The 25807-nt window shown below is 38.1% G+C and overlaps 1 protein-coding gene across 9 annotated transcripts in view; it reads left to right on the top strand.

Moving 5' to 3' along the window:
* Window positions 1-25807, top strand: part of LOC129719020 (frequenin-1) — a 354341-nt gene that overhangs the window by 304087 nt on the left and 24447 nt on the right. For all 9 annotated transcript variants that reach the window (XM_055670334.1, XM_055670328.1, XM_055670333.1 and 6 more), the window contains 2 exons: window positions 22070-22148; window positions 25309-25397. In XM_055670334.1, coding sequence (XP_055526309.1) covers window positions 22070-22148; window positions 25309-25397 — 168 coding nt within the window. The remainder of the gene's footprint in view (window positions 1-22069; window positions 22149-25308; window positions 25398-25807) is intronic.

Here is a 25807-nt window from a genome sequence, read left to right as displayed (position 1 = left end):
AGTCTGCGGTGATGATCGCTTCCAAGTATGGACCGTGAAATCATCAAGATTGCTAACTGGAACGCTTGTTCCATCAAGAACAAGAATTACGAGCTTGTTGACTTCCTCAACGTACACAAAATAGACATTGCAGTCATCACGGAGACGCATCTCCTGAGGTGAACACCTTTCTTCCCGATTTCCGATTGGTACGGCTGGATCGAGCATATTCTTCTGGAGAGGTGTGGCTATTGCTCTTCGGCGTGAAATAAGCTGTCATCTGCTACCAAGTTTCCAACTCAAAGTCATCGAGGCCTTGGGATTGGAAGTAACCACTGGAGTCGGTCCCATTACCATCATCAATTTCGAACTTACCCTACTGAACTTAAAGAAGTTCTTTTAAAGGGAAGTCAACGTAAGGGACGGGACGGCAACGAACCTAAGAAGCGACATCATCAAACTGACTCGGAGGCAGGGACAGTTCATCATTGTGGGTGACCTCAACGCAAACCACCAAGCCTGGGGCAACAGTCGACGCAACCAAAACGGCCTGATCTTCTTCAACGATCTACAAGTAGGCCACTACAACATCCTAGGTCCGGCCGCTCCCTCCCGGTTGAGCAGATTCGGAGTACACGCAACCATCGACCTGTTCATCTCCAATATGAGCAACATCTCCAACCCGGTTGTACACCAAGAACTCAGCTCGGACCACTTCCCTGTGGTAGTCGAAGTTGGATCCTCTGCTAATCGATTCCAAGTCTCTCGGCGTAACTACCATCGAGTCGATTGGGTGCGGTTCCAGCGATGTGTGAACAACGCAATACATTTTCCTCAACATCTTCGCTCCCTCCCAGTGCGTGGAAAGCCGTTCTGGAGACTTACCAAAATTTTGAAAACCAAACCGAGACCTATTCCCCCTCTATCACCCCCAACACCAATCCCCGGTCATTTCCTTCTAACAGCATCTGAAAAAGCCAATGCACTTGGTCAGCATTTTGTCAACTCTCACAATTCGGGTCATGCCATGGTTAGCCCGCACGAGCATGCCGTCCAGGAAGTAATAACTAGAGTCGCCGATCTTCCCTCAGTCATTCCCGATGAATCTAAAACACCTGCTGATGAGGTGTTAGCTGCCATCAAGCGCACCAAGAACATGAAGGCTGCCGGCGTCGATAAGGTCCTCAACCTTGAGCTGAAAAACTTGAATCGAGAATTTTTCGAAATCCTGGCAGCGATCTTTAACAAGTGTCTGGAGCTCAGCTATTTTCCGTCTCGCTGGAAGCTAGCTAAAGTGATCCCCATCCACAAACCTGGTAAGGACCCAACCAACGCTAAAAACTATCATCCCATCAGCCTATTATCGTGCATCTCGAAGTAGTTCGAAAAATTGATTCTTAGTCGCTTACTAGAATTCGTAAACCAGAATAACATCTTCCTCCCAGAACAGTTCGGGTTTAGACAGGGTCACTTCACCGTTCACCAACTGACTAGAGTTACTCAGATCCTAAATCGGAACAAGTCTGTTAGTAAAACATCTGCTATGGCATTGTTGGACACCGAAAAAGCGTTCGCTAATGTCTGGCATGATGGCCTGGTGTTAAAGCTGCAGCGATTCAACTTCCCGATCTTTCTCGTGAAGATCATCAAGAATTATCTTTCGAATAGATCATTCCAGGTCTTCCTCAACAACATTCCCTCTGATTCGTTTAACTTAAATGCTGGGGTCCCACAGGGAAGCCTTCTTGGTCCCATCCTGTTCAACATATTTACCTCAGATGCTCCTCCCCTTCCGAGTGGTGGCATCCTGTCAATGTTTGCAGACGACACTGTCATTATCTACAAAGGTCGAGTGATAAGAGCTTTGACGCGTAGACTACAAGAGGGTCTGGATGTTTTGTCCGACTATTTCAACAGCTGGAAGATCTGCATCAATGACCCGAGCTATTATATTCCCGCATTCAAAATCAACTCGACTTGTTCCACCTGCCAACGTGAGAATCCATCTCAATAACACTCCCATCGAATGGTCGAGTGAGGTTGCCTATCTTGGTCTCTCCCTGGACCAAAAACTTCTATTTCGTAGAGAAAACTGTTACCAAGTGCAACATACTGACCAAATCCCTCTATCCTCTCATTAATAGTAAATCCACTCTTTCCCTCACTAACAAGCTTGTCGTTCACAAGCAAATAATTTTACCGGTCATAGAGTACGCTTTACCTGTCTGGGAGGGCTGCGCTAAAGCCCACCATCTTAAAATTCAGATTGTTCAGAATAAAATATTACGTATGATCCTAAACACCCCTCCGAGGACACGAAACTCTGAGATCCATCGCCTGGATGGTCTTCAGGTGCTGGAAAACGGAGAACAACATCGTTGACTAGGTTCAGGGAGTCCTGCGCCAGGTCACCTCACCAGATCATTCGTGAGCTGGTACCTTAGTTTTAAATTAATGTTAAGTTAGTTATTCGTAGTTAAGTATGTTATAAAAAATTTATTTTTCAATTAAAAACAAGTCCTATAAAGGAAGAAATGTAAAATTCTACACAAATAATGTAAATCTATAGAAATAAGTAACCAGCAAACCTCAGAACACAGATGCAGAGCCTTGAAAGGCTTAAAAACTATTATGTAAACCATATGTAACCATATAAAAATATGAATAAATATACTTTGAGTTAAATTTCACCCCATCATTTACGTTCCAAAACTCTACCGGTATCATACGTACGCCATCGAGTTGAATTTCTCATTCGTGCGTTGACCGGCAAAGCGGACGGTGCTTTTGGAGCTGCAGAAAACGGGTGGTGCGCTTATTGGAGCGCATGCCATCGAATTGAATTTCTCATTTGTTCGTTGACCGACAAAACGGACTGTTTTTCTGGAGTAGCAGGAAGAGGGTGGTGGCAAATATTAGTCGCTTATAAAAGCGCACGCTATCGAATTAAATTTCTCATTCGCTGGTATGTATGGATCACTATTACATGTAGCGGGTGTTTGTCGAAGATTTAGTATTTTCTCGCTTATTCATTAACATTCATTAAAAATAGTAAAACACCTGAACAAACACGGTTGTAAATTCGCCGTTATAGCAGTGATTCAAACTTCTTCAGTCAGTCTTTATTCATCGAGGAAAAACTACTGCCGATTTTTTTTCTTGGTGCGCGGTTTTGTTTTGTTTCTCGCACACAAAGAATAAAACAAGTTTCTATCGTGAAAAATAACAAAACATTCACAAATGCTTCAAATCATAATTGAAGAAGCAATATATTTTTCCTGTCACTCGCCAAAACCTTGATAACAACTTCGCAAGAAGCGTGTAATTGAGCTCTTGCTTTTTAGATTATTGAAATACACGTAATTCTTTAAAATATATGAAGTTATATGCTGGGCTGGAGCTAAAGTTTTTTCTGAAGTGCCAATGCTAATATATAACATCCATTTTTTTAGTATATATTATTATTTATAACGCTTCAACGTGCACTGTTAGATAAAATTGCAGAAAATACTAGAGTTACAATTCCGTCTACTATCTGTTTTAATGGAATTTAAAAATACCGTAGTCCTACGTTTAGCGGTCGTGTCTTGGATACCACCCTCCTACTTTTTTTTCATTCAGAGTACTTGTCATTAAATTTTGAAAAAAAAAAGATTGAATTTGTGATTATGGATTAAATTTGTTTGGTGTTGCTCGTTGTTAAAAAAATATACAACTGCATTTTTCAGAAGTACTGGACCCTGGATAATTGTAACGATACGTTATATGTATACTGTTAAATAAAAAGCTTCTTCCATTTAATAGACCGTTTTATGAGCGCATTATGATTATATAATGGCAGGAAATTATGCTGTCATTAATAAAAAAACGCAATATACTTCATAATAATGGTCGCAAACGACGATGCTAATTACGCTTAGCATAATTTCCACACAGCGAAGGAATTGATTTCATTTATCTCGTTAATTGAATGGCCGTTTCGTTGTTTCGTAAATTCGTTGGCCTTTCAACGGCAGCGAACTGTAAACATTCTCGTCATGTTCCTCACACAGTAACCTCAAGAGGGTTGACTATTATCACCGACCTGTAACCGATGTTGGGGATGGTACTTCGATTGCTGCTCCAGCTGCTAGCGGCTACTGTTAAGTGCTTATACCAAAGCACATGCTGCGGGAGAAACTATTACGTCTCAAGCGAACGAAATGGCCAAACTTTTCATATTATGGCGACATTTGACCAGCGGTACGGCAAGATTCGCACCCTCTTCAAGGGCTCCGATGCGTCTGTTTATCGCGTACGACCTGTACATTACCCTGTTGTTAGTTCCATTCCAGCACCTGGCGAGTCTGCACTGAAACATCCGAACGGGAGAAGCAATAAAAATTGTTCCTCCGAAGCATAATTACTGACGTAGGCAGACAACGACGGTCTAGCGAAAACACTAATGGCGCTTTAGTGGATGTTTTTCATTCGCTACAGTCGCAGAGAAGGGGAGAAATAAAGCATCGTGTATAAACTTTTACGTCTCTTTCTTCTTATCGTTGGTTCTAACAGTTTTTATTTTCTGATGTCGACAACTGCCATAAAATATCAGTTGCATAATTTGCATAATGAGTCAAATGTACGATGTCTGCTGGATGAAACACAAAAACCCGTACGAGACTACGCATCGGATAGGATGGGATACCTTTAAAAGGGGATTTCGGAATGGTCCCGGTGTACCCGCGGCATTCCACGGAAGCCACATTAAGTTGATGTTGAAGAAAAATTGGAGGCCTCATAAATCTCCGGAAGTAAGGTTACGCTTGATAAGTAGGTCGATGTCGTAATGGCTTCTTTACACTGGCAGGAAAAGCCATTTCGGAGGTTGCCTTTATTTGCCAACTCATTTCTTTCGGGTAACTTCCAGATATCCTCACGAAACCTATTTGATGGAGACGCATGGTTGCCCATTAGCGGTAAAAGCTCTCCGTGTTTTCATTATTCTCGTTCATTCTAAAGTTACTTTTAATATCATGACGCGGAACCATCGTCAAGTGGGGGGAACCGAGTCGATAACGAGAATGTGAAGTGAGTAAACCGGGTTTGGCGAACTCTTTCACCAGTAAACCGGAATTTCGTGACATTCTACCCAATTAGGAAACCTCCGCCAGGCAGGCGGTAGAACGTAAAGTACCAGCCCGCGTTGTGTGAAATCATGTGGCCACACTTCAGCTTGGAGGCGGGTGGGCGAACCTTCACAAAATCGCGTGCTGCTTTCGAAACTGCTTGTTGCTCGGTGGTATGAATAGAGCCTCGAGACGAAAAATATGTGTATTTATATTTCAATCTGAAAGCTCCCCCGTGTGACAGCATTGACATGCGACTGCTGGTAGAGCATAAAACAAGCACGAAAACAGTGGGATCCGTTGCAAAGTTGCTTTTTCGAACGTTCCTCAGCTAGGCACAATCCTTATCGTCGGGATGGCATCAAAAAGAGCATAACTCAGCAGCAAAATAAAAGTTCTAGGGCTTCAGATAGTTTCGGAAAGTTTTACCCTCTGTAGCCCCTGAAATGCCAACCTTAGCGTAAATTGGTTGTAGCAATTGATCACGAAAGTTTGCCTTCAGTTTGCGACGCATAAATTCTATTTTACTCGTATTCTCCTTCTATTTGGCAAATGAACCGTAACTGGCATAATTAGAATTTCGTTAGTAGAGAGATGACACGCACTCACAGGCAAAATGGTGTAGAGTAGGAAACAGAATTATGACAAGAAATTATCTGATTGTTATCTCCGACAATTTGGTTAGTTTTTTTTCTACAGAAAGGAATAAGCTCTGGATTGCCTATTTAATGACTTTGTTTTCACGGTAATAGATCAATTACCACAGTCATAATTGCACTATAGTTTGAATCGAAAGCGGAGACCTGTGTATAAAGAATTGCCTCCATCACTTTGGATACGCAAATTTGAAAGGTATTCTACATGATTTTTAAACAAAATCGTGGTTAACGTCAGAGGCAACTGAGATGCCGTGCGCCTCCATTCACTGTTGAATCGGTGGAGACGCCAATTTACCGTTGCACAACCATTGCATGAGAAAATAATATACGTGATGTGTAATGTTCAGAATTTTTTTATGTGTGTTTTTTACTTAATTTGGGTTGGTTTCTGGAAAATTGTCCGAATTTACTTTTTGAATTTTTAAAATATTGAAAAATATATTTCAAAAACATAAACTGGTTTGACAAAGAAAATAGCTAGGTCCTTTAGTTGCCAAACATTTTTCTTAACATTGACAAAATAGTTGGATAGAGGAGTTTCTTAACAGAATCTTTTTCATATCCTATGTTATCGTGTTTTTTATTTCTAAACGGCCTTGTGTCTCCATGTAAGTACGGTATCAAAGCTTTACAAATATTCCATGAAATGTACCTACTTTATCAAATCTAACAAAGTAAAACTGGTCAACAAAAGAGAGAAAAATGCGGTCTAAAAGCTCAAATTGCAAAAAAAGGAATATTATAGCTATTCAACCAATCCTATGAGTTTTGGCAACTGGCCATTTCGAAAACGCGTGAAAAGCTCCCACCCACTCCAAAGAGAACGTTAGCCATGCGCCTCCTTTCACTGTTGAATTGGTGGAGACGCTTGGTTAACCAGTCGACCAAAAGTCACTGGAAGGAATAGCTATAATTTTTTTTTTCAAGTTTAAGCTTTTGGATCACACCTACAGTTTTCTTCATGTGATTTAGTAACATAGATTTAGTAACATAAATCGGTTATTTTGAAAAATAAAAAAAATTCTCTACAACGTTGTGCAAAATTGACGAAGCTACAACAATGTAGAACAGCGTTCAACTTTATCTGCAAAGATAAGTAAGTTAGATGTTTGATTTCATCAAAAGTTTGGGTCATCCTGAGTGATTTCAGGAAACTGTGGGCTTCATCATATTGCACAATACTGTAGAAGCAAGTTTTTCGCGAGAATATTACTATTCAGCGCTAGATTCAAATTTGCTCCTAAACTCGTTCCCCAGAACGCTGTGCAATTGTTATTTGGCGTCTCCACCTATTCGACAGTGAAAGGAGGCACACGCACGTCTTGTTGGAGTGGGTGAGAGCTTTTGACGCGTTTTTGAAATGGCTAGGGGCACCACAATTCACAGAAATGGTTGAATAGCTGTAATCTTTCTTCTTTTTCAGTTCGATATTTTGGACCGCACCTGTGGTGACCAGTGTTATTTGCGGGTTATCTTCTGAATTAGGAAATTCTTTGGTTATGAAATAATTGTGAGTACGAATGAATAAAAATTCTGTGTACCAGGTATTGTTTTCGCTCGACTAAACATTTCTTCGAGCAATTATGATATGGTCAGGTTTTTTTTCTTACACGAGGATACAAACCTCGGAAAAAACGCGTTTAATAAAAAATCTGCGGGCAATTAAAAAATCCGCATAAAAAACCTTGTAAAAAATCCGCGCAAAAAATTGACTGTATACCTAGCAGCTCTGTTTTATTTCTTAAGATAGCCATGAATTAATTGGAGGATAACCCATATATATTTATATTCTTGAAAAAAAAAAATTTTTTTTTCTGCATAGCCACCATTTTCTAAATTTATTCCAGTGCAATAAAGTAAGGATATCCTAGAGTGCAAAGTTTCGTAAATAAAAAAAATATTAAGTATAGTTTGAGAAAGAAAATGAAAAGAACTTTGCTACCGATCTTCCATGGGGACGCATGGTCTTTAAAAAGCAAAAAAGCGAAACAATCTTGGAAATTTGGACAAAAAGTTTTTGTTAGAATTTTTTGCTCAATAATACTCCTTTTACAATGTTCAGAAGAATTTTAGACAACTAAGTAAAGCATGAATTTTAAGTGTTCCGACCTGTCCGTTTTTTTTTTGTAATTCTTTTAGTGTATTACCGGTAAAGGGTAGCGGTAAACATTTCAGCTTCCGACACAAAACGGCTGATCAAAAACTACAAAATGAAACTTTTCGAACTAAATTTTTATTTTTAACAACGGCTTTTACCCGTTAACATTCAAGTTCATTAAGCAGACAATATGTGCAGTAGGGAAAACGAAAAATAAGCGAACTGGAAATATGGTACAGATTTGGAAAAATATATCGCATCCCGACGGGATTTGAACTCGCAATCTCCCTGTCTCCGGCATGGTGGAATGTGATACGCATATAGATTGTGGAACAGTACCACCGTCCCCCGTAGTTTAATTGGTCAAAACACCAATTTATTTTTAGTGGCAATCTGTAGCAAACCCCACAGAAATTCATTTGAATAGGCAGATAGAAGTATGGTGTCTTTGACAAAGTTGTTTTTTACACAATGTGCTACAACTTTGTGGAACAAAGTGATTATCTATATGCAAAAATTAAAACAGTGAAATTCGTTCCTCACTGTTTAGTGAATTAATCACAAAATTGCAACTTCTATTTAATGGAAAATAATTGATGGATAAACTTTGCTGAAGGCACTATGGCTTTAAAACCAATTTGTTCGGGTCAACTCGAACGTGAATGAAAATGAATTTTTTTTTCCATTGTATGTTTTTCTCGGATATACAAAAAGGAGCCCAAATGAACGTTACCGTTAACAGAGTCTAGAAATCAGTCATAAGCAATGTATTCGTTAAAAAAACAGTAGTCTAGCCAAATTGAAATCACAATGTAGACTTGTTTTGGCGAATTCTTTTCACAAAACCAACCTCGTATTTTATACTTTTTGTTGCCTTTTGGAACATATTTCTTTAACCGTTATGTGGTCGACGGGGTACCAGGTTACCTTTTTAGGTTTCACAAGACGAAATTGCATAGTTCACAGTGCTCTGGACGAATTTTCTCGTTGCCAGAAATTCGGTTTCATCGGAGATATACTCCGAAACGGAGGAATTTTATGAATACATATTTGAATTGAATATTACTACTATTGGTTCAAAGCTTATAAAATTATATTCACAGGCCATTTTTATAGTTTTGGGTGACCCTCGACGACAATTTGGATTCCGAAATGGCGGCTTACGGTATCTGGAAGGAAACCAAAATTGACCGAATGGCATCGAATATGGGAATTTCCAGAATCGTGACGATGCCCAGAGACCGGAAATGAACTTCGGACGCCATTTGAAATTTAATATGGTCACTTCCGGTATCCGACCAACAGCCAAAATCGACCAAATACCACCTAAGATCCAGAGATCTCAAAACGACATAAAAAACCGGAAGTCTCTAGCAGTGCTGAGAAAAGTCATTTTCCCCAGCAAAATTCTTCGAAAATTACAGCCAATCATTTTCAATTTTCACTTCCAAAGATCGCAGCACTCTTTCAGATACATTAGATTTTCGTCCTAGTAACGTGTTGTTATATTCAGATGAAATAGATCGCGCGCATCGTTCACGATTACGGAATAAAATTTGACGACAAACCCAACCAAATGATCTTCACTTCAGAGCGAAAAAGAAAAACAAACAGTCCACTCAACCAAAATGAACCTGGCCGAAACACTTTTTCACTGACACTGACCAATGCCTTGACAATCTTCGTTAACTGATAAACTGATTTTGTTGTCTTGCTTCCATCGCATGAAATATAATGAGGTGTTTTGACAGTTCACTTCCATGCAAAAAGCGGGAAGGGAGAACTCTGAAAGGATTGTAAAAAAATAACGTTTATGGATGCTTTTTTTCACTTGCACTCAAGAGTATCAACAAATATCAACCCTGGTCTCTAGGCCTCATCCCGATTCCAGAACTACCCATGTTGGGTGACATTCGGCCATTTATGAATCTTTTTCAGAAACCGGAAGTCGAGCAGACATAGTTATTGAGATATTACACTTATAAACGTTGGCTGGCAAAAAATATTTTCGATTTCACACTATTTTGTAACTGAATTCAATTTTGCTCTGAGAAAATGTTCATTTTTCTTCTCCCGATTGTATCCGTTTCCGTTTCCGCTTTTCCAATGTTTTTCCGTACTCTGAATTAGTATGTTCAGTGAGAGATTTTATTGCGTGAAAAACATTCTTCAACATTTTTCAAGCAATCGAATTTTATATTCTAATCAAAAAGATACCGAATCAATATCTAGTAGAACCTGCCATAGAAATATACTTTTCAGCGGTTGGATAAGAGTGAGAAAATAAACCAAGTATTTTATGTTCGTAGTTAACCAATTTGAAATGTCGTATGCCACGTATGCTACATTCAAATTTTTATGATTGGCACTGTAGCATAGGTAAAATCTGTACTCGGTAATTTTCACAAACCACTAGGATAATTAACAGGAATGAACAGAAAAAAACTAGCATTCACAGTAACTGGCGTCGAAAAATATACTTGGCGGAGCATCGATTTAGAATAACCGACGGCGGCGGCGCACAAGACTCATCACGCCTCTTACGTTACAAAAGAGAAAATTTGTTTGGAATCACTAAGTACTAGTACACTTTAGTCGCTTTTGTTAACGTGGATTTCAAATTTGGGGCCCTTTTTTGCTGCAATTGCAAAAATGCAAAAATTGCTGCAATCTGGTCAAATCTATATGGCGTACAAGATAGAGGCCAATAACTAACGTTTCTTCGCACCAGTGCACGCTTCAGCGCCGCGCACGGGTGAATGTAGACGAGAGCGTAAGAGAGCAACTTTTTGAAAGATAGGGTAACGCACTCACACTTCGTCAATCAAGCACTAGCGCACACTCTCGTGCGCCATATTCAACACCAAAGGAACAGGATTTCTTTCTCAGAGTGGTGAGAAACTCTCGGGTTCGGGGTTGAAAATGTCGGGTTTAGGTCTGAAAACCCGAAACCCGACCATATCAAATAAGCATTTTTATAGGGTAATGATGTCTAATTTCATGCAACAGTAAAAATCACTAACATGTCAATATCATTCAAAAGCATTTAATACGAAGGATTTGCCGCACATTGCCCTGGAGTAACCCTGATCATTTGCCGCCCTACGAAAGCCTTTGTTTATTGGTTGGTATCGCACCTCTTGAACAACGTCGCAAGGATATTATGGCCAGAACAGCACACAAAATTTTGACAAGTAGTTATGACTGCCCAGCTATTCTGACTATGCTTCAGCTGCACTGCCCTCTCCTCCCGCAACGCCATCAACGACTATTGCAATTAAATGCACACCGCACGAACTATGGCTTGCATGAACCTGTTCGTCGAATGGCTTTAACCTATAATTCAAACGATAATTTTAATTTTTAATGTTAATCTACTATTTTACATTGTTAGTGTTGTCCTATTATATAATGTTTCTACTTGAATTGTAATTGGTGCTAAGTATTTGTTCTAAAAGCTGCTGGGTTTTAGCGCCGGCTTGAAACCGCCTCTCGCGCATTTCAAGGCGGCTTTTCCCAGCCACATACACATATATCATAGTATTACTTCATTAAGACTACAAGTCGGATGAACTGGAAATAAATAATAATAATAATAATAATAATAATAATAATAATAATAATAATAATAATAATAATAATAATAATAATAATAATAATAATAATAATAATAATAATCATTCGAGGCTAAAAGCTTCAGGGCAGCCTCAAATTGGTACAAAAAATAAGCCCTCAAAGAAAAATCTCGGGTTCGGGTTTCACAAAAATAAAATTTTCGGGTTCGGGTTTGATCGAAAAAAAAAAGTGTTGGGTTCGGGTCGGAAAAAACACGGGGACGGGTTTGGAATAAGCCAAACCCGACCATCTCTAATCGTCTGTGCGAAATGCCAACTCTGCCCGCTCTCCCTGCTAGCTATAATGTATTTCGTTTTTGTGAAGTTAAAGTTGAGTCCCAAACCTCGCCGTCTTCTTCTTAAAAGGCTGGAAACCCTCCTTCACGGTCCTACGGTCGATACCGATGATACCAATGTCGTCTGAAAAATCAAAGCGCTTATGAGATTTCGTGATGCTCCAAACTACGCAATTTTACGCAAATGGCAAATCCGTACGATAAAATAACTATCTCAAGACTACCAATAAAAGGTACAAACTTTTGTATGTAAGAGTATGTAAGCAGCCTTTCCGCCTGTTTTTCAAAGCTATTTGATGCCGATTTTTATATACAAAAATTTTAAAATAAAGAGTTTTGAGTTTCGAAGGTGGCACTAAACGATCTTTAGCTTAACATGCATGCTTTGGTGAGGGTAAAAAATGGTGAACATGTTAGAAATAAATTTAAATTTTTGAATTTAAATATTTTTTTTCAGTAATGTAAGCGTGGATGAATCTATTTTTTACATATTCCCCATTTTTTTTTACCGCACCAACTCAAAACTCAAAACTGTTTTATTTTTAATTTTTGTACATAAAAATCGGCATCAAATAGCTTTGAAAAACAGGCGGAAAGGATGCTTATAGGGTGTCCCAAAAAAAATCGATGTTGAAAAAGTCAAGGTGCTCAGCCCTAAATTGAAAGATAATGTTATTTATAGCATTTTTATAGAACATTTCGACTTTCTAAAAAATTGTTTTCAGGTTGCCCAATCGTGATTTATGAAAAAATGACTTTTTCAGGTACGAACCCACTCTTTTGCACTTTTTTCAATTCTGTTCGATTCCTAAGTTTTTACATATTTTTTTTTTATTTTTGTGGGGTTGTTTTTGAATATTTTGCATGGTTCAGTTCAGCATTGCATTCAGTTTTTTGACTCCCAGAGCCCATTAAACATCACAAAAAAAAATATTTTTTCTAATAATTTTTAGATAAAACCCTACAAAACACAAATGAAAAAAATTTTTGATCAAGAACTTAAATTTTCATTGCAAAGCGGGAATTACGACGAAAGTTTACATGCAAAAAGATACTTGATATCTTATCGGGGAGCTGAGATATTGGCATTTTTATATGTGATGGAAAACTATGCATTTTAACAAATATGTTAAATAACTGTTTAATTTTGGGAGATAAAAAATAACAATGTCCAGAAAACAAATGGATTTTTAGATGGATGATAACTTAGTAGAAGGTTTAAAAATTCGGAAAAATTCGCGAAAAAAGTTAGAACGGAAATTGTGATTTGTGATTTGTGATTGTGAAATTCAATGTTGCGCGTAATATATAAGAGATAAAAACAATATGTTATCAGTAAAGTTTCTTGTTTTAATATAACCTAAAACTTTATCGAAGACATCATGCGTCTATCTTATTCTGATTAAAAAGTAAATTTTTTAACTCACTTATAGGTGGATTGATCACCCATCTTTCTACATTAAAAGATGCATTTTTGAATATCCTGCAACTCCTCCGAACATACCTTATGGCTAAAATCAATATTTGAATCACTATTAAGGAAATTATACGCAAAAACGGCAAAATAAAGCACCGTGCAATGGAGATATTGAGCTGTAGTGGCATTTTTGACAAAATGCATAGTTTTCCATCACATGTAAAAACGCCAATATCTCCGCCCCCCGATGAGATATCAAGGATCTTTTTTCATGTGAATTTTTGGCTTGATTCCCGCTTTGCTGTAAAAATTTCAGTTCTTGATCAAAAAAATTTTTTATATGTATTTTGAAGGGTTTATCTGAAAATTATTTGAAAAATTCACTTTTTTATGATGTTCAATGGGCTCTGTGAGTCAAATAATTGAATGCGATGCTAAACCAAACCATGCAAAACATTCAAAAACAACCCTACAAAAATAAAAAAATATATGGAAAAATTTAGGAATCGAACAGAATTGAATAAAATGCAAAAGAGTGGGTTTGTAGCTGAAAAAAGTCATTTTTTCATAAATCACGTTTGGGCAACCTGAAAACAATTTTTTAGAAAATCGAAATGTTCTACAAAAATGCTATAAATAACATTATCTTTCAATTTAGGGCTGAGCACCTTGACTTTTTCAACATCGATTTTTTTTTGGGACAGCCTAATGCTTACATACTCTTATATTCAAAAGTTTGTACCTTTCATTGAAAGTCTTAGGATAGTTATTTCATCGTACTGATTTGCCCCCTTTTGCATAAGATTGCTGCAGAAAAACTGCAAAAGAAAACCACTGACGAGGATGTTCGATACCCTATGACAAAAAACTTTTTTATTTTAGGAGATAAAAAATAGCAATGTTCTGCATAAACATGCATTTTTAAATGACTAATAACTTTGTAAAAGTTTTAAAAGTTGCTGAAGACACCAACTGCAGTCGTGCGTCTACTTGAAGAACTGATATCATAAAATGATCTCTATACCAAAAAGAAACAACTGTGCAGAAGGAACAACTTAGCGGAAACGAAAATGATCGATCAGCATCGATTTGCGAAGTAGCGCTGGACTGCCTCGAATGCGCTTGATTTAGCCAATTTCAACGACTTCGCAATTTTCAATCTGATTTCATCAGATTTTTGGAATGGGTGTCCAAAATTAATTTTCGGTTCGCGGCTTCCATCAGTTATTACTTCTTTGAAACAAACCGTAACGAACTTTCAGGTCAGAAAGCAATCGGGATACGACCAGTAGGAGCGCTCCAATGAAATTAACAGTTTCTCTATATATCAAATAACTCGAGATTCGAGTACATGGGTGATGTGTTGACAATCTATTTATTTATTTATTTCGTCAATCATCTATGTAGACTGGTTACAATAATTTCTTAACTATACACGAACATAAAACAAATTAATTTTGTGTCCTCAGCCTCAAGGACTTGAAATACTGTTTTAGTTTATACCGGGACATCGTAAAGTCAATGGCTTCGCAGTGTTGATTATAAGAATTCATCATTCTATTTATAGGTCCATTTTTTGTGTATTCCGTACGATGATGGTTAAGAGCAAATAAACTACGGTGTCGAAGTTGTCGAATGGGTGCATAAAAGTTCAATTTAGAAAGTAGTACTGCTGAGTCAACGTTCTGCGAAACGATATCGTTTACAAATGAAGCCATCGCGTACTCTCGCCGTTCTTTTAATGTTTGAATGTCAATCAACATGCAGCGTGCTTCATATGACGGAAGACGATGTGCGGTCCAACCTAGCTTACGAAGAGCATATAGTAGAAATTGCTTTTGTACTGATTCTATTCTTTCTTCATGTACGCCAGGACGAGGAGACCACACAATGCTACAGTATTCCAGTATTGACCTCACATAGGCAATATACAAAGTTTTGATAGTGTACGGGTCTTGAAAATTGTAGCAGAAGCGTTTGATGAATCCTAACATGTTGTTTGCCTTGTGTATGATAGTGTTATAGTGGTCGATGAAATTAAGTTTAGAATCTAAGATTATTCCTAAATCCCTAACTTTATCACATTTCTTCACATTCTGATCCCCTAATGCAATTACAATTTTTGGCGTTGTTAGTATTCTGCTAAAGGATATTACATTGCATTTTTTTACATTTAATTCAAGTAGGCTTTTCTCACACCAGATGTAAAATGTTTGGATTTCATTCTGAAATACATTGATGTCTCCTTGACTTTTCATTTCCAAAAACAGCTTCATGTCGTCGGCATATATTAGAACTTTAATATTTTTGAGGATGAAGGAAATGTCGTTTAAGTACAAAATAAAAAGAAGTGGTCCTAAGTGGGAGCCTTGGGGAACACCTGAAGTAACTTGAATGGGATTTGACTTTTTTCCATTAAATTTTATTATTTGTTGCCTGTTTGTTAAATATGATTCAAGCCACTTCAGGAGACCAGACTCAATTCCAATTTTTTGCAGTTTAAAAAGTAGCATTGGTATGTCAATACGATCAAATGCTTTGCTAAAGTCTCCATTGTATTCAATGAGTAATCTACGAATTCAAGTAAATTTGTGGATGTAGAGCGGCCTTTGAAGAAGCCGTGTTGTTTGTCAGTTATTCGATTTTTGACTTGAGCAAATATCTTTTCATTGACAATTGCCTCAAAGAGTTTAGGTATGCAAGAGATAATAGCGATTCCACGATAATTACGTATGTCAGATTTACGCCCAGATTTGGAAATAGGCACTAAAATGAGCTTTTCCATATATTTGGGAAGACTCCAGTTTCCAACGACATATTGAACAGCCAGAACAAAGGAGATGTAAGTTCCTTCGAAAGATTTTTCATGAGTGCTGGAGGTATTCCAGGTCCTTTGGAAGGGTCTAAATTTCTCAGACCCTGCAAAACATCCTGTACCTGAAGTTGGTTGACACCAATGTTTCTTGGATATTCTGGATAAAATGCAAAATAATCGCGGTCGCGATTTTCTTCGGAAAATGTGGTATAGATTTCCTGGAAAATTTGTTATCACCACCATGTCCATCGAGCTGCATTATTAATGGAAAATTGTCTGATTTTAGTTTTGTTTTGACGTAATTGAAGAAGTTCTTTGGACAAGACTTAATTTCTAGTTCAGTTTTTGCATTGAATTCTTCAAATGCATCACTGATTGCAAAGTTCAGTTGATCACATATTTCCAAGTAAATTGCTAGATTTTCACTGCTATTGTGTTTTTTGAAAATTTTGTGGGCTTTTTGTTTGCGGTTTTTTAAATTTGTTATTTGTTTGTTAAACCAGACTGGATGGTTAGTGTTAGCGTGGCGTCGTTTTTTCTTCAATGGAATCTCTTGAGAGATGATGTTGTACAGAATTTTGTAAAAGACGCTAACAGATGATTCGACATTTCGATCATCTCTAAAAATTTGTTGCCAATTGACACAGTTTAATTTGTTTTTAATATTTGCATAGTTCGCGAGTTTGAAATCAAGGACTTCCTCATACTCACAGTCGTTGGGTCTTTGATATTCAAGTAGAAATAAAGAAAATTCAATTGCTGTGTGAAAATTTTCGTTTTTCCACAGTGGGTTAACTGATTCGGTCACACAGAAATCTTCATGGATATTCGTTAAGAGTAGGTCCAAATAGCAATTTTCACGGTTTCTTACATGGTTAATCTGGTTCTAACCTAGTTTAGCAATTTCGTCAAACATGAAGTGCAAAGTGATGTTATCTCCAACGACTGGGAGTAGGATGCTTTCGTTTTCAGGGTCCAAGATGAAGTCAGCGGTGTTTTGATTGAAGTCCCCATAGATGTGAACTTTCACTTCTGGAGGTAGTTCAGATAAAATTTTTTCTGCGCAATTAAAAAACTTTTCATACGTAATTTTATTAGCGTTATGTGGAGGAAAGTACACAGAGGCGAATACGTGTGTTTCACCTGCTATGTGCGATTTTATCCAAAAGTACTCGAATTCTTCGAATTTAGGTGCAGCAACAGTTTCTGAATCAAAATTCACAGAGACCGCTATGAGGACTCCTCCGCCTGACTTCTTTTCGGATTCTTGAAGATTCTTGTCATTCCTGAATACATTGAACATATTTCCAAAAATTTCTTCGCTTTTGACACTTTCATCCCAGTTTGTTTCAGTCGCCAATATGACTGAAAAGGATGAGCCTAAAAGATTGTTGTAAATTTGTTCCATTTTGGCTGGGCCTTTCATGCGATTGAAATTTTGACAATAAACCAAAATTTCAGTCGCATTTTGTGTTGGTGAAGAAATTTTTGGGGATATGGTGGTAGACGATGTTTGAGGGTTGGTGAGTGTTACCTGTAAGTCTTCTTCTTTCTCATCGAAAGGGGTCGTTATCAAGGATGGAAAAACTCGTATCGCATAACTATCATTCGGGTATCATTTCTGAACGTGCTATTTATAAGCTTTCAATCCTAGCAAACCATCGCTATTAAAAGTTACACATTCTCAAGTTTGCAAGAGACAACTTAGAGCAAATAAATATATGGTAGCTTTCTTTGATGATTTTGTTTCAGTATTGCCTGCTTTAGGCGGAGCGGGCAGCATATAGCGAGTGTTTCACGAAAGAATCGTAAACGATTGCACTCAAGCGATCGCAATGATTCTTTCAAATGTTGGTTGCTTGTAGGCGTAATTCGGCTACTCTACGTCGTGCTTTTACCGTGATATACCACGATAATTCTTGGTGAATTCAAGTATCAGATGCTAATGCACCATGCTACATTTTCCGTAAGCATTGATCATACCTATTTGCTCCGGCAAGCAAACATTTGAACGCAATCTAACGTTCATTAGGATTCATAATTTGGTATCACTGGCGATAATATCTCAAAGCTTCTCGCGATAATGTTGAATGCAAGTGAACTTGGATATAATAAATACTATCCTGTTTGAATTATTCAGTCTTCTTCTATGGTATTCGGAACTCTTAGAAGCGAAAAACAATCAGCAGCGTTTCTATGGAAAACTTGTACGTGAGTGGAAATAGTTGAACGATAACTGACAAATCAAAGAACACATTTGCATGAAATATTGCTAGTGAGTGAACTTTTCCATGCCTGGTCGTTATTTCCGAAAACTCGGTTTGTAAAATTTGTCGGTGCTTTCTCTTAGTTGTTGTAGGCGGTGTGTTCGTTCACTGGATAACGATGTCCGATGAGACTGCAGGTCTGCTAAAGCGTCATCGCGTGATATTCCCAGTTCTTCATGTACGTCCAGGAAAATTTCACGTAGCAGGTTTAAGTCAGTTGGTAGTTCTTCAGCTGCCAGCATCACCGATGCACTAATTTTGGTGATTCCTCGAATGCATACCGTTATTGGCTGATCATGCAGGAAAGCAAGGAAAGTTCGTACCGTATCCATTATTTTGTGATCACGCAGCCGTGCTTTCAGATAGCGTTTGTCACCAGCAGCGGATTGCTCCGTTAGTCTGACAAGCGGTGGACGCATAGGATCTAGCAGCGAAGCAGCATTTTCCGGTTCTGACTGTGAAGTAGTGCTCTGTGTTGTACCTTTTTCAGATCGATACGGGTTGATAGTTTCTCCTTTCCTGAAGTTGATGAGTTTTGGAGCAGAAAGTGCAGCTATCGGATGGTCGGTTGATGAGGGTGGCCCGGCGAATTGAACTTTTGCTGTGGCTAGTAATTCTTTGTCTGATGCGTTGATACGTTGATAGTTTTGCGTACCGCTGTGCTGGTTGTTTCGTTTACTGGTATGAGTGATTTGTTGTTTTTTTTTACGGTTTCTTTTGGCTTTTTCGGCAGCTTTTTCTTGTAGTCTTCGAGACCGTTGCTTGGCATCATAAGTGGACCAGTCCTGCTTCCATTGCCATTTGTTACCCAGAAATCTCCATCCTGGAGATGTGTGGTCCGCTTTCGGGTAGTGAGATTTTTCAGCTAGTTCTTCCTGAAGACTTTTTTGAGGTTTTGTACTGCATGTGTTGGTCACCTGAAGATTGGAGACAGTCCCTGAGACAAATTTCACCTCCTCGAGAATTTCAGTAAGTTTTGAGTCGTTATTTGTATGAGGTTTCAATGACTCAGCCTCTGCGATTAACTAATAAAACTGCTAGTCAGGCTTGAGAGCCGTTCGTCAAAATATTTATGTATTTTTTGTAGCACCGTTGAAAACGACTCGCTGATGCCGGTCAATGTCGTGTGCAATTTATTGTCACACGACATTATGTGCTGCCCGACCGCACTGCACATGTTTTGATTGCTTTTGTTAATCGCTGACAAAGTTTCTTTGACATCATTAAGCAGGTGCTCAATGCTGTCGAACAATTCTGACACTAAGCAGAATTTTTTCATATCCGCGGCAATTCGATGATTGGCGTCCGTCTGTCGATGTATTGCCTCCACAAGCTGCTCCTGTTGATGAAGCAGCTTCCGTACGTCAGCTTCCTTCTGGAGAATTTCTTGACATTCCGTACACACTGGCGCCATATAATCAGACACATGTCCAACAAAAACAAATTTTTCTACTTTTCCCGACACTGGAGGGATGGGTGTCTCCATGTGAAATACGATAACGAGTTTTTTTTCTCTTTGAATCGAATGAAATGTGCGAGTAGGATCTGGCAGCAACAATGCACACGACATTTACGCGTCTTCTTTTCGTTCCGTTTGTTAGGTGAATGTTTTTTTTTTTGTGAGAAAAATTAGATTATCGTATGTAGATTTATCGAATTCAGTACAACACGTGCGAAACATGTAAATGACTTTCAATGTGATAATGACGATGTGTCACCGAGCGACAACTTCTTTTTCCGGATGTACGAAGTTGGATTGTGTGTGGGTGCGAAATTAAGGCATAGAATCCAAACAGTTTTGAGAACATATGTAGATAATATTGAAATATTCAGTTGAAAATATTTTTTTTTTGCTCTCGTTTGGAAATCGGGAGGCCAGCAGCTAAGTGCTCATTTTTCAGTGATGCTGCAAAGAATAATGTTTATGATTAACGCCAGCTTATAATAACCATTACCCGTTCTTATTCACCAAAAAGGAAATTTCAATTGGGAATTTCTTTTAGTTTAGGTAATCACGTCACGTCACGACAGCAATATGTGTTGCAATACAAGCAATACTGTTGTTCGGATAACTTAAGATGCATTTAGATTTCGCTTCCCACACTATTGTCTTTTTCGATTCGCGAGTTTTGAGCGGGGGCCTAGTGTGGTTGGTAACCTCTCCGCCAACCACGCTCGACGCCTGGGTTCGAATCCCACCGCCGACATAGGTGTCGATGGTTGTGAGGTGGCGTGATCTACTCACAACCAACCAAACTGGTCTAGATTCAATCCTAGCCGACACCGGGAGATTTTCTGAGGCGTAAAATCTCTGGGATCATGCCTTCCATCGCAAGAGGAAGTAAAGCCGTTGGCGCCGGTCCGTTAATAAACGGGTCGTGAGTTAGGGTCCTGGGTGGAGTCGCCTCCCTGGGCGTCGGTGATTGGCACAACAACAGTGGCGGAACTAGACCGACGGAAAATAAGCGAGAATAAAAAAAAAAAAAATTCGCGAGTTTTTGGTTGATTCGGAACGAGATTAGAAGCCGAACGATGGTCGATGGTACGATGGTTCCATTGGTTACATGATAATATTAATGGACACCTTACACTAAATCATTTCTCCATCTCAAAGCCAGTGTTTAATTCAGAACTGCTATGTTTTTTATTAATAATTGAACGCTTAAGGTGAAATTATACGAAACACTTACACAGGAGAACCGTTGGCTATCGTTAATTCTTCGACTTACCTAATTACAATTTTGAATTTACCACAAAACCATTTAATATTTTGAACGTTACTATTTTTCACACTAATCATTTTTTCCTCCAAATGTTCTTATCAGTTTTACGCTGGTGACTACTGAAATATTTTCCACAAATTTCGTTACTTATGAGTGACGTAACCGAGCTCGAACTCTGTTTTTTTTTGTTTTTACTCTAATGAACATGAACATAACAATCGTGACTAGTTTTAACCACTAATCGATAGAAATGTGATGAAACTTGCCTCGAATGTGTCGCGAAATCAGCCTTTCTTTAACTTTAGTTCAACTGCGTGTGTCAATTTACGCGCTAGTGAACAGAGGTTCAAAAAGGCAAAAAGTGGAACTTATTTCCATAGCGCCTTTCACCGTCATCCTAGCTTGATGGTGTCCTCGAAACAATTTTTTTGTATGAATGACCCACATAATTTCAAAATTATCAAAGTATAGTATATGAAAAGTAAACTATATTAAAATTAGAAAACTAACTTTTTTCGTATTACGAGGTAGAGAAATGGTTCATTTGGAAAAGTTGTAGTAAATTTAAAAATATAATACTTTGCTGAACAAACAAAATTTCTATCTTCGTAGGTACAAAGTTATGAAGTATATTATATGGAAGTTACACAGAATTTAGTATTGTGTACTTAAATTATGACAGTTGCATTTTACATGAAAACATTGTTGGAGTAAATTGTCTGGGCACAAAAAATACACATTTTTGACAAAGATCACATATCTCCAGGACTTTTTCTTACAAAGTTATAGCACATTTCAGCCTGTTTTTCCTATACCTTTTATAACATGTAAGTTAAAAAAAGGGCAAGCTTGTTGATTACATTCTGAATTTCTGGCCACACTATTCTTCGTTACTCTTGCATTTCCCCTTGCGTGCGCTGTAATGAGCAAAAAGAATAACGGCACAAAGTATTTCATTGCAATCTCAATAAATCAAAATAATGGTCGCCGTGCCTCAAGTCTTCCAACAATGCAAGACCATCCAGTATGAAAAAAATATATTAGTCAGATAACTCATTTCAGTAATTCTTTACTCTGCTTTGTTTGTTTACAGGACGGGTCTATCGAGTTTGAAGAATTCATCCGAGCGCTTTCCGTTACCTCGAGGGGCAATTTAGACGAAAAACTGCATTGTAAGTATATCGATTCCAAATTGTTTGCTTTTTGTTACATTTGATTTAGTCGTCTTTTTTTAAAAACTTCTTGATAATATGTGACAAAAAAATTATTTATCCCATTTAAAAATATATTTCTTGAAGTTTTTGTGTCATTTCATACGTTTAAATCACTAGTAAAACCAATGCACAATGGTCCAAAAACCGAATTTAGGGGGAAATTTGGGTCTAGAGCTCTATTGCAACATTTTAGAGAAAAAATTTCTTCTACAAAGTTGTTACATATGATAAAGCGCTCATTGAAAAATTATCAAAAATTAGGGTAACCAACATTTTCGATGCAATCAAGTATCTAACTTTTTTATCTTTGTAGATAGAAGAAAAATTTATTCTACAATGTTTTTAAATTAATTTAAAGTAACTTTGTAAAAAAAGTTTTTCTCTATCTTTGAAAACAACCGATGTTCGCACTGGAGGACAGCAATTGGGGAACTGAACTGACCGAGCGAAGCGGCAAGGCAAAATTTCACGAAGGAGGAAAATTCATTAACTCAATTAGTCCTAAAAAGAACTGGGTGGGTTGCCTCCACTCTGGTCAGACGGTTGGAATAAAACTCCAATGCTCGCTATCGAACTTGTATTTTCCTGTTTCTCTCTGCTTCTATAATGATTTTCTGCTTCTTCTGCTTCTTCTACGATGTGAACAACTGGGTAATCAAAACAAAACTGATGACTTGAACGACGCGTCTGCTGCTTTTATAGCGTCGCGCTGGGGGCGGGGCTTGGCGGTCCTCGATGATTGGCTGTTCTTTGTTAACTGCTGAAAACGGCTGACTTGTTGTTGCTTATTGTTGCTACTTTCGGCGTGAGACGGAACAACCGATTTATATTGAAAAAACATATTTTACGCTCTAACTTTTTTTTTCAAGTTTCATATCAAAACTGTCTTTGAACGACTTTTAGAGCTTTTCAAGATAAACAATTTGCAACGCTGCCATCGTAAATATTTCAATTTTACTCAAAGTTATTGATATTTTTCATAAAAAATATGCGTTTTTCATTTGTATGTCATTCTTTTTGGGGCATACTTGACTCTATAAATGAAGGAACTTTTAGAAATATGTTATTTTTTAAATTTGAGTAAATTCAATTCAAAAACGAGACGAAAATTTCAATAATTTTTTACATTATGCATATAAAAGCACCCAGATTTATTTTTTGGTATTTTTTCTTATCACTAGACGTAATTACCTCTAATTTGACCCAAAAAGATCGAAAATCGATCAACTGGTTCAAAAGTTATAATTTTTTTAAAATGAAATACATCGAATATAGCCGTTTTCTATGGTCACCCTATTTCAAATTTGTATGAAAATTTATATGGGAAAACCTACTTTTTTGCATTTACCTTTCTAGAGAGCTCAATAATGCTCTACCACTATGCAGTGGGACAGTGGGTTTGAGGCATAATGCACTACATTATGTTAAAGTATAGTATTTTAGATGCCTAACAACTTTGCAGAAGACACTGAAGAGCTAGGATGTCCCTAAGAAGAGCTATAGCTGTTCAAAGTTGAGTATGTCGATTTAAATGCAGAAAATCTTGTTTCCTGCCAACATTTCCAATGTACCGGTTTCAGTAGGATTCCCATCACCTGTTGTTTCGAGCTTAAACACTCAGCTGTATTAAGCAAACAAATTTGAGTCAATATTCTAGGCGTAGGTAGAATCTATAACGTGTTTCAGAGGTTACTTCTGATGGAAATCTGACTGACGCCGGTACAATGGCAGTGTGGGCAGAAAAAATGATTTGCAAAATAAATGTCGACATAATCAATTTTGAGCAGCTCTAGTATTTTTTGGGACACCCTAGCTCTTTAGTGTCTTCGGCCAAGTTGTTGAGCATCAAAAAACCTACCATTTAAAGTTATGGAACCTATGGTTTGCGCCATCTGCGCTCTTTAGAAAATGCGAAAAAGTTGGTTTTTCCATAGAAATCTCCATATAAATTTGAAATGCAATGCGCTTAGCGGAGACGAAACCAATCGACTTCCGATAAATTTAGGATTGTTTGGGGCCCCAAATAGAACAAAAAAAAACTTGGTTCTGGCTTTCTGCGTTCAAGTTTTGTTTTTTCCATATAACGATTCTCCACCCTAATGTCCATGGACTGTCAGCGTTCACTGTTGATGACTGTCAAAATTCAATAAAATTCCGAGCCTCTTCGGATGTCAAACTTTATCTTTCTAACTCCCAGAAAAGCCAGATATCTGGTACAAACTGCAACAAAAAACTATTTAAATTCAGCTGCAACTGGCAAAAAATTATTCAATCTGAACGACGTCCCAGCGCCGAACACCGGACATCCTCCTGGGTTCAATTATTGTTTCTTTTATTTCACCGCTTTGCTCCACCCATCAACAATCCATTGTCACGCACGGTTGACCTCAGTAACTTTTGATTGGCTTTCTCTCCGCCAAAGTTGCACTAAAACACGCTCGGCTTGCTTCGATTGCTTCCCACCACAATCGGTGGCACTTCTGGCAGGCGACAATTCACTTGCTATAACCGGATTTGAACATCGATGACAGTGCAATATTGTGTGTGTACAGAGTATTCAGCTTCAATCTGCTGTGCTGTGTGACTTTCGATATTTACTTTCAACTTGATTGGCTGTTTTTATTGGTGGCATTTCTGTCCACCCCCTAGACACGCCCGGGTAGTCGTTGCGACTTCCGGAACGCAGATAAAAACAAACGGTATCACTTTCGCTTTGCATTCCAAACAGATGGGACCGCGATACATATTGGAAGCCAGAAACCAGCGAGAAGTAACGTGATGGATTCCATAATTTATGTTATTTTGTGTGTGCGTCCCGACTCCTGCCACTTCGCACTGCCGCTGATATTCATAAACAGTTATTGCCGTTCCAGCGATTCTGTCGAAACAGAAGTCGTCCCCTGGGATCGCGCAGAAAAAATAACCACATTCATGTTGACCCGATTCTGATCGAACCGCGATGGAGTGCAGAATCCATCTCCATATAAATCGTATCATCGTCACTTGTCGTTGTCGATGACTCTCTCTCTCTACCTCTCTGTTTGTGTAATACAAGCACATATGCCGATTTCTGATAGCATTTTCATCATCCTTTCTTTTTGTGTGTCTTCCTTCACAGGGGCGTTCCGACTGTACGACGTTGACAATGATGGTTTCATAACGAGGGACGAAATGTACAACATCGTTGATGCCATCTATCAGATGGTGGTAAGTAGATTACAACACAGATAGAAAGTAGAAATAGGTGGCTTACAGCATAGACTAAAGAGACATAGATATCCAAGTTGGGCTTCGCTGCATATAATCTCAAGGCAACACTATGAACTTGCCATCTGTAGGCCGTTGGGTGAACTAAATCATATCCACTCGGATAAATATTATGGTACTCCTTATCATTTCAGTGGTGAGCTTGACCAGATTCTCAGTCCCAGAAAAATATCATGTTACTTTCAATCAGATTTGTACGGCGGTTTTCACTCGACTCGTTTCGCTATTTTCTCCACAGTCCAAAAAAGCACTGACGAAGGCACTATGTCAGTGCCGAAATACGTATTTGCAAGTGAAAAGTGAAAAGTGATAGAATTAAATAGTGAAAGTGAATAAAAAGTGAAAAGTGT

Source organism: Wyeomyia smithii, chromosome 1 (genome assembly GCF_029784165.1).
Source record: "Wyeomyia smithii strain HCP4-BCI-WySm-NY-G18 chromosome 1, ASM2978416v1, whole genome shotgun sequence".
NCBI classification, from domain to species: Eukaryota; Metazoa; Arthropoda; class Insecta; order Diptera; family Culicidae; genus Wyeomyia; species Wyeomyia smithii.
The sequence above is the reverse complement of the archived record's forward strand: the minus strand, read 5'-3'. Positions and strand labels throughout refer to the sequence as shown.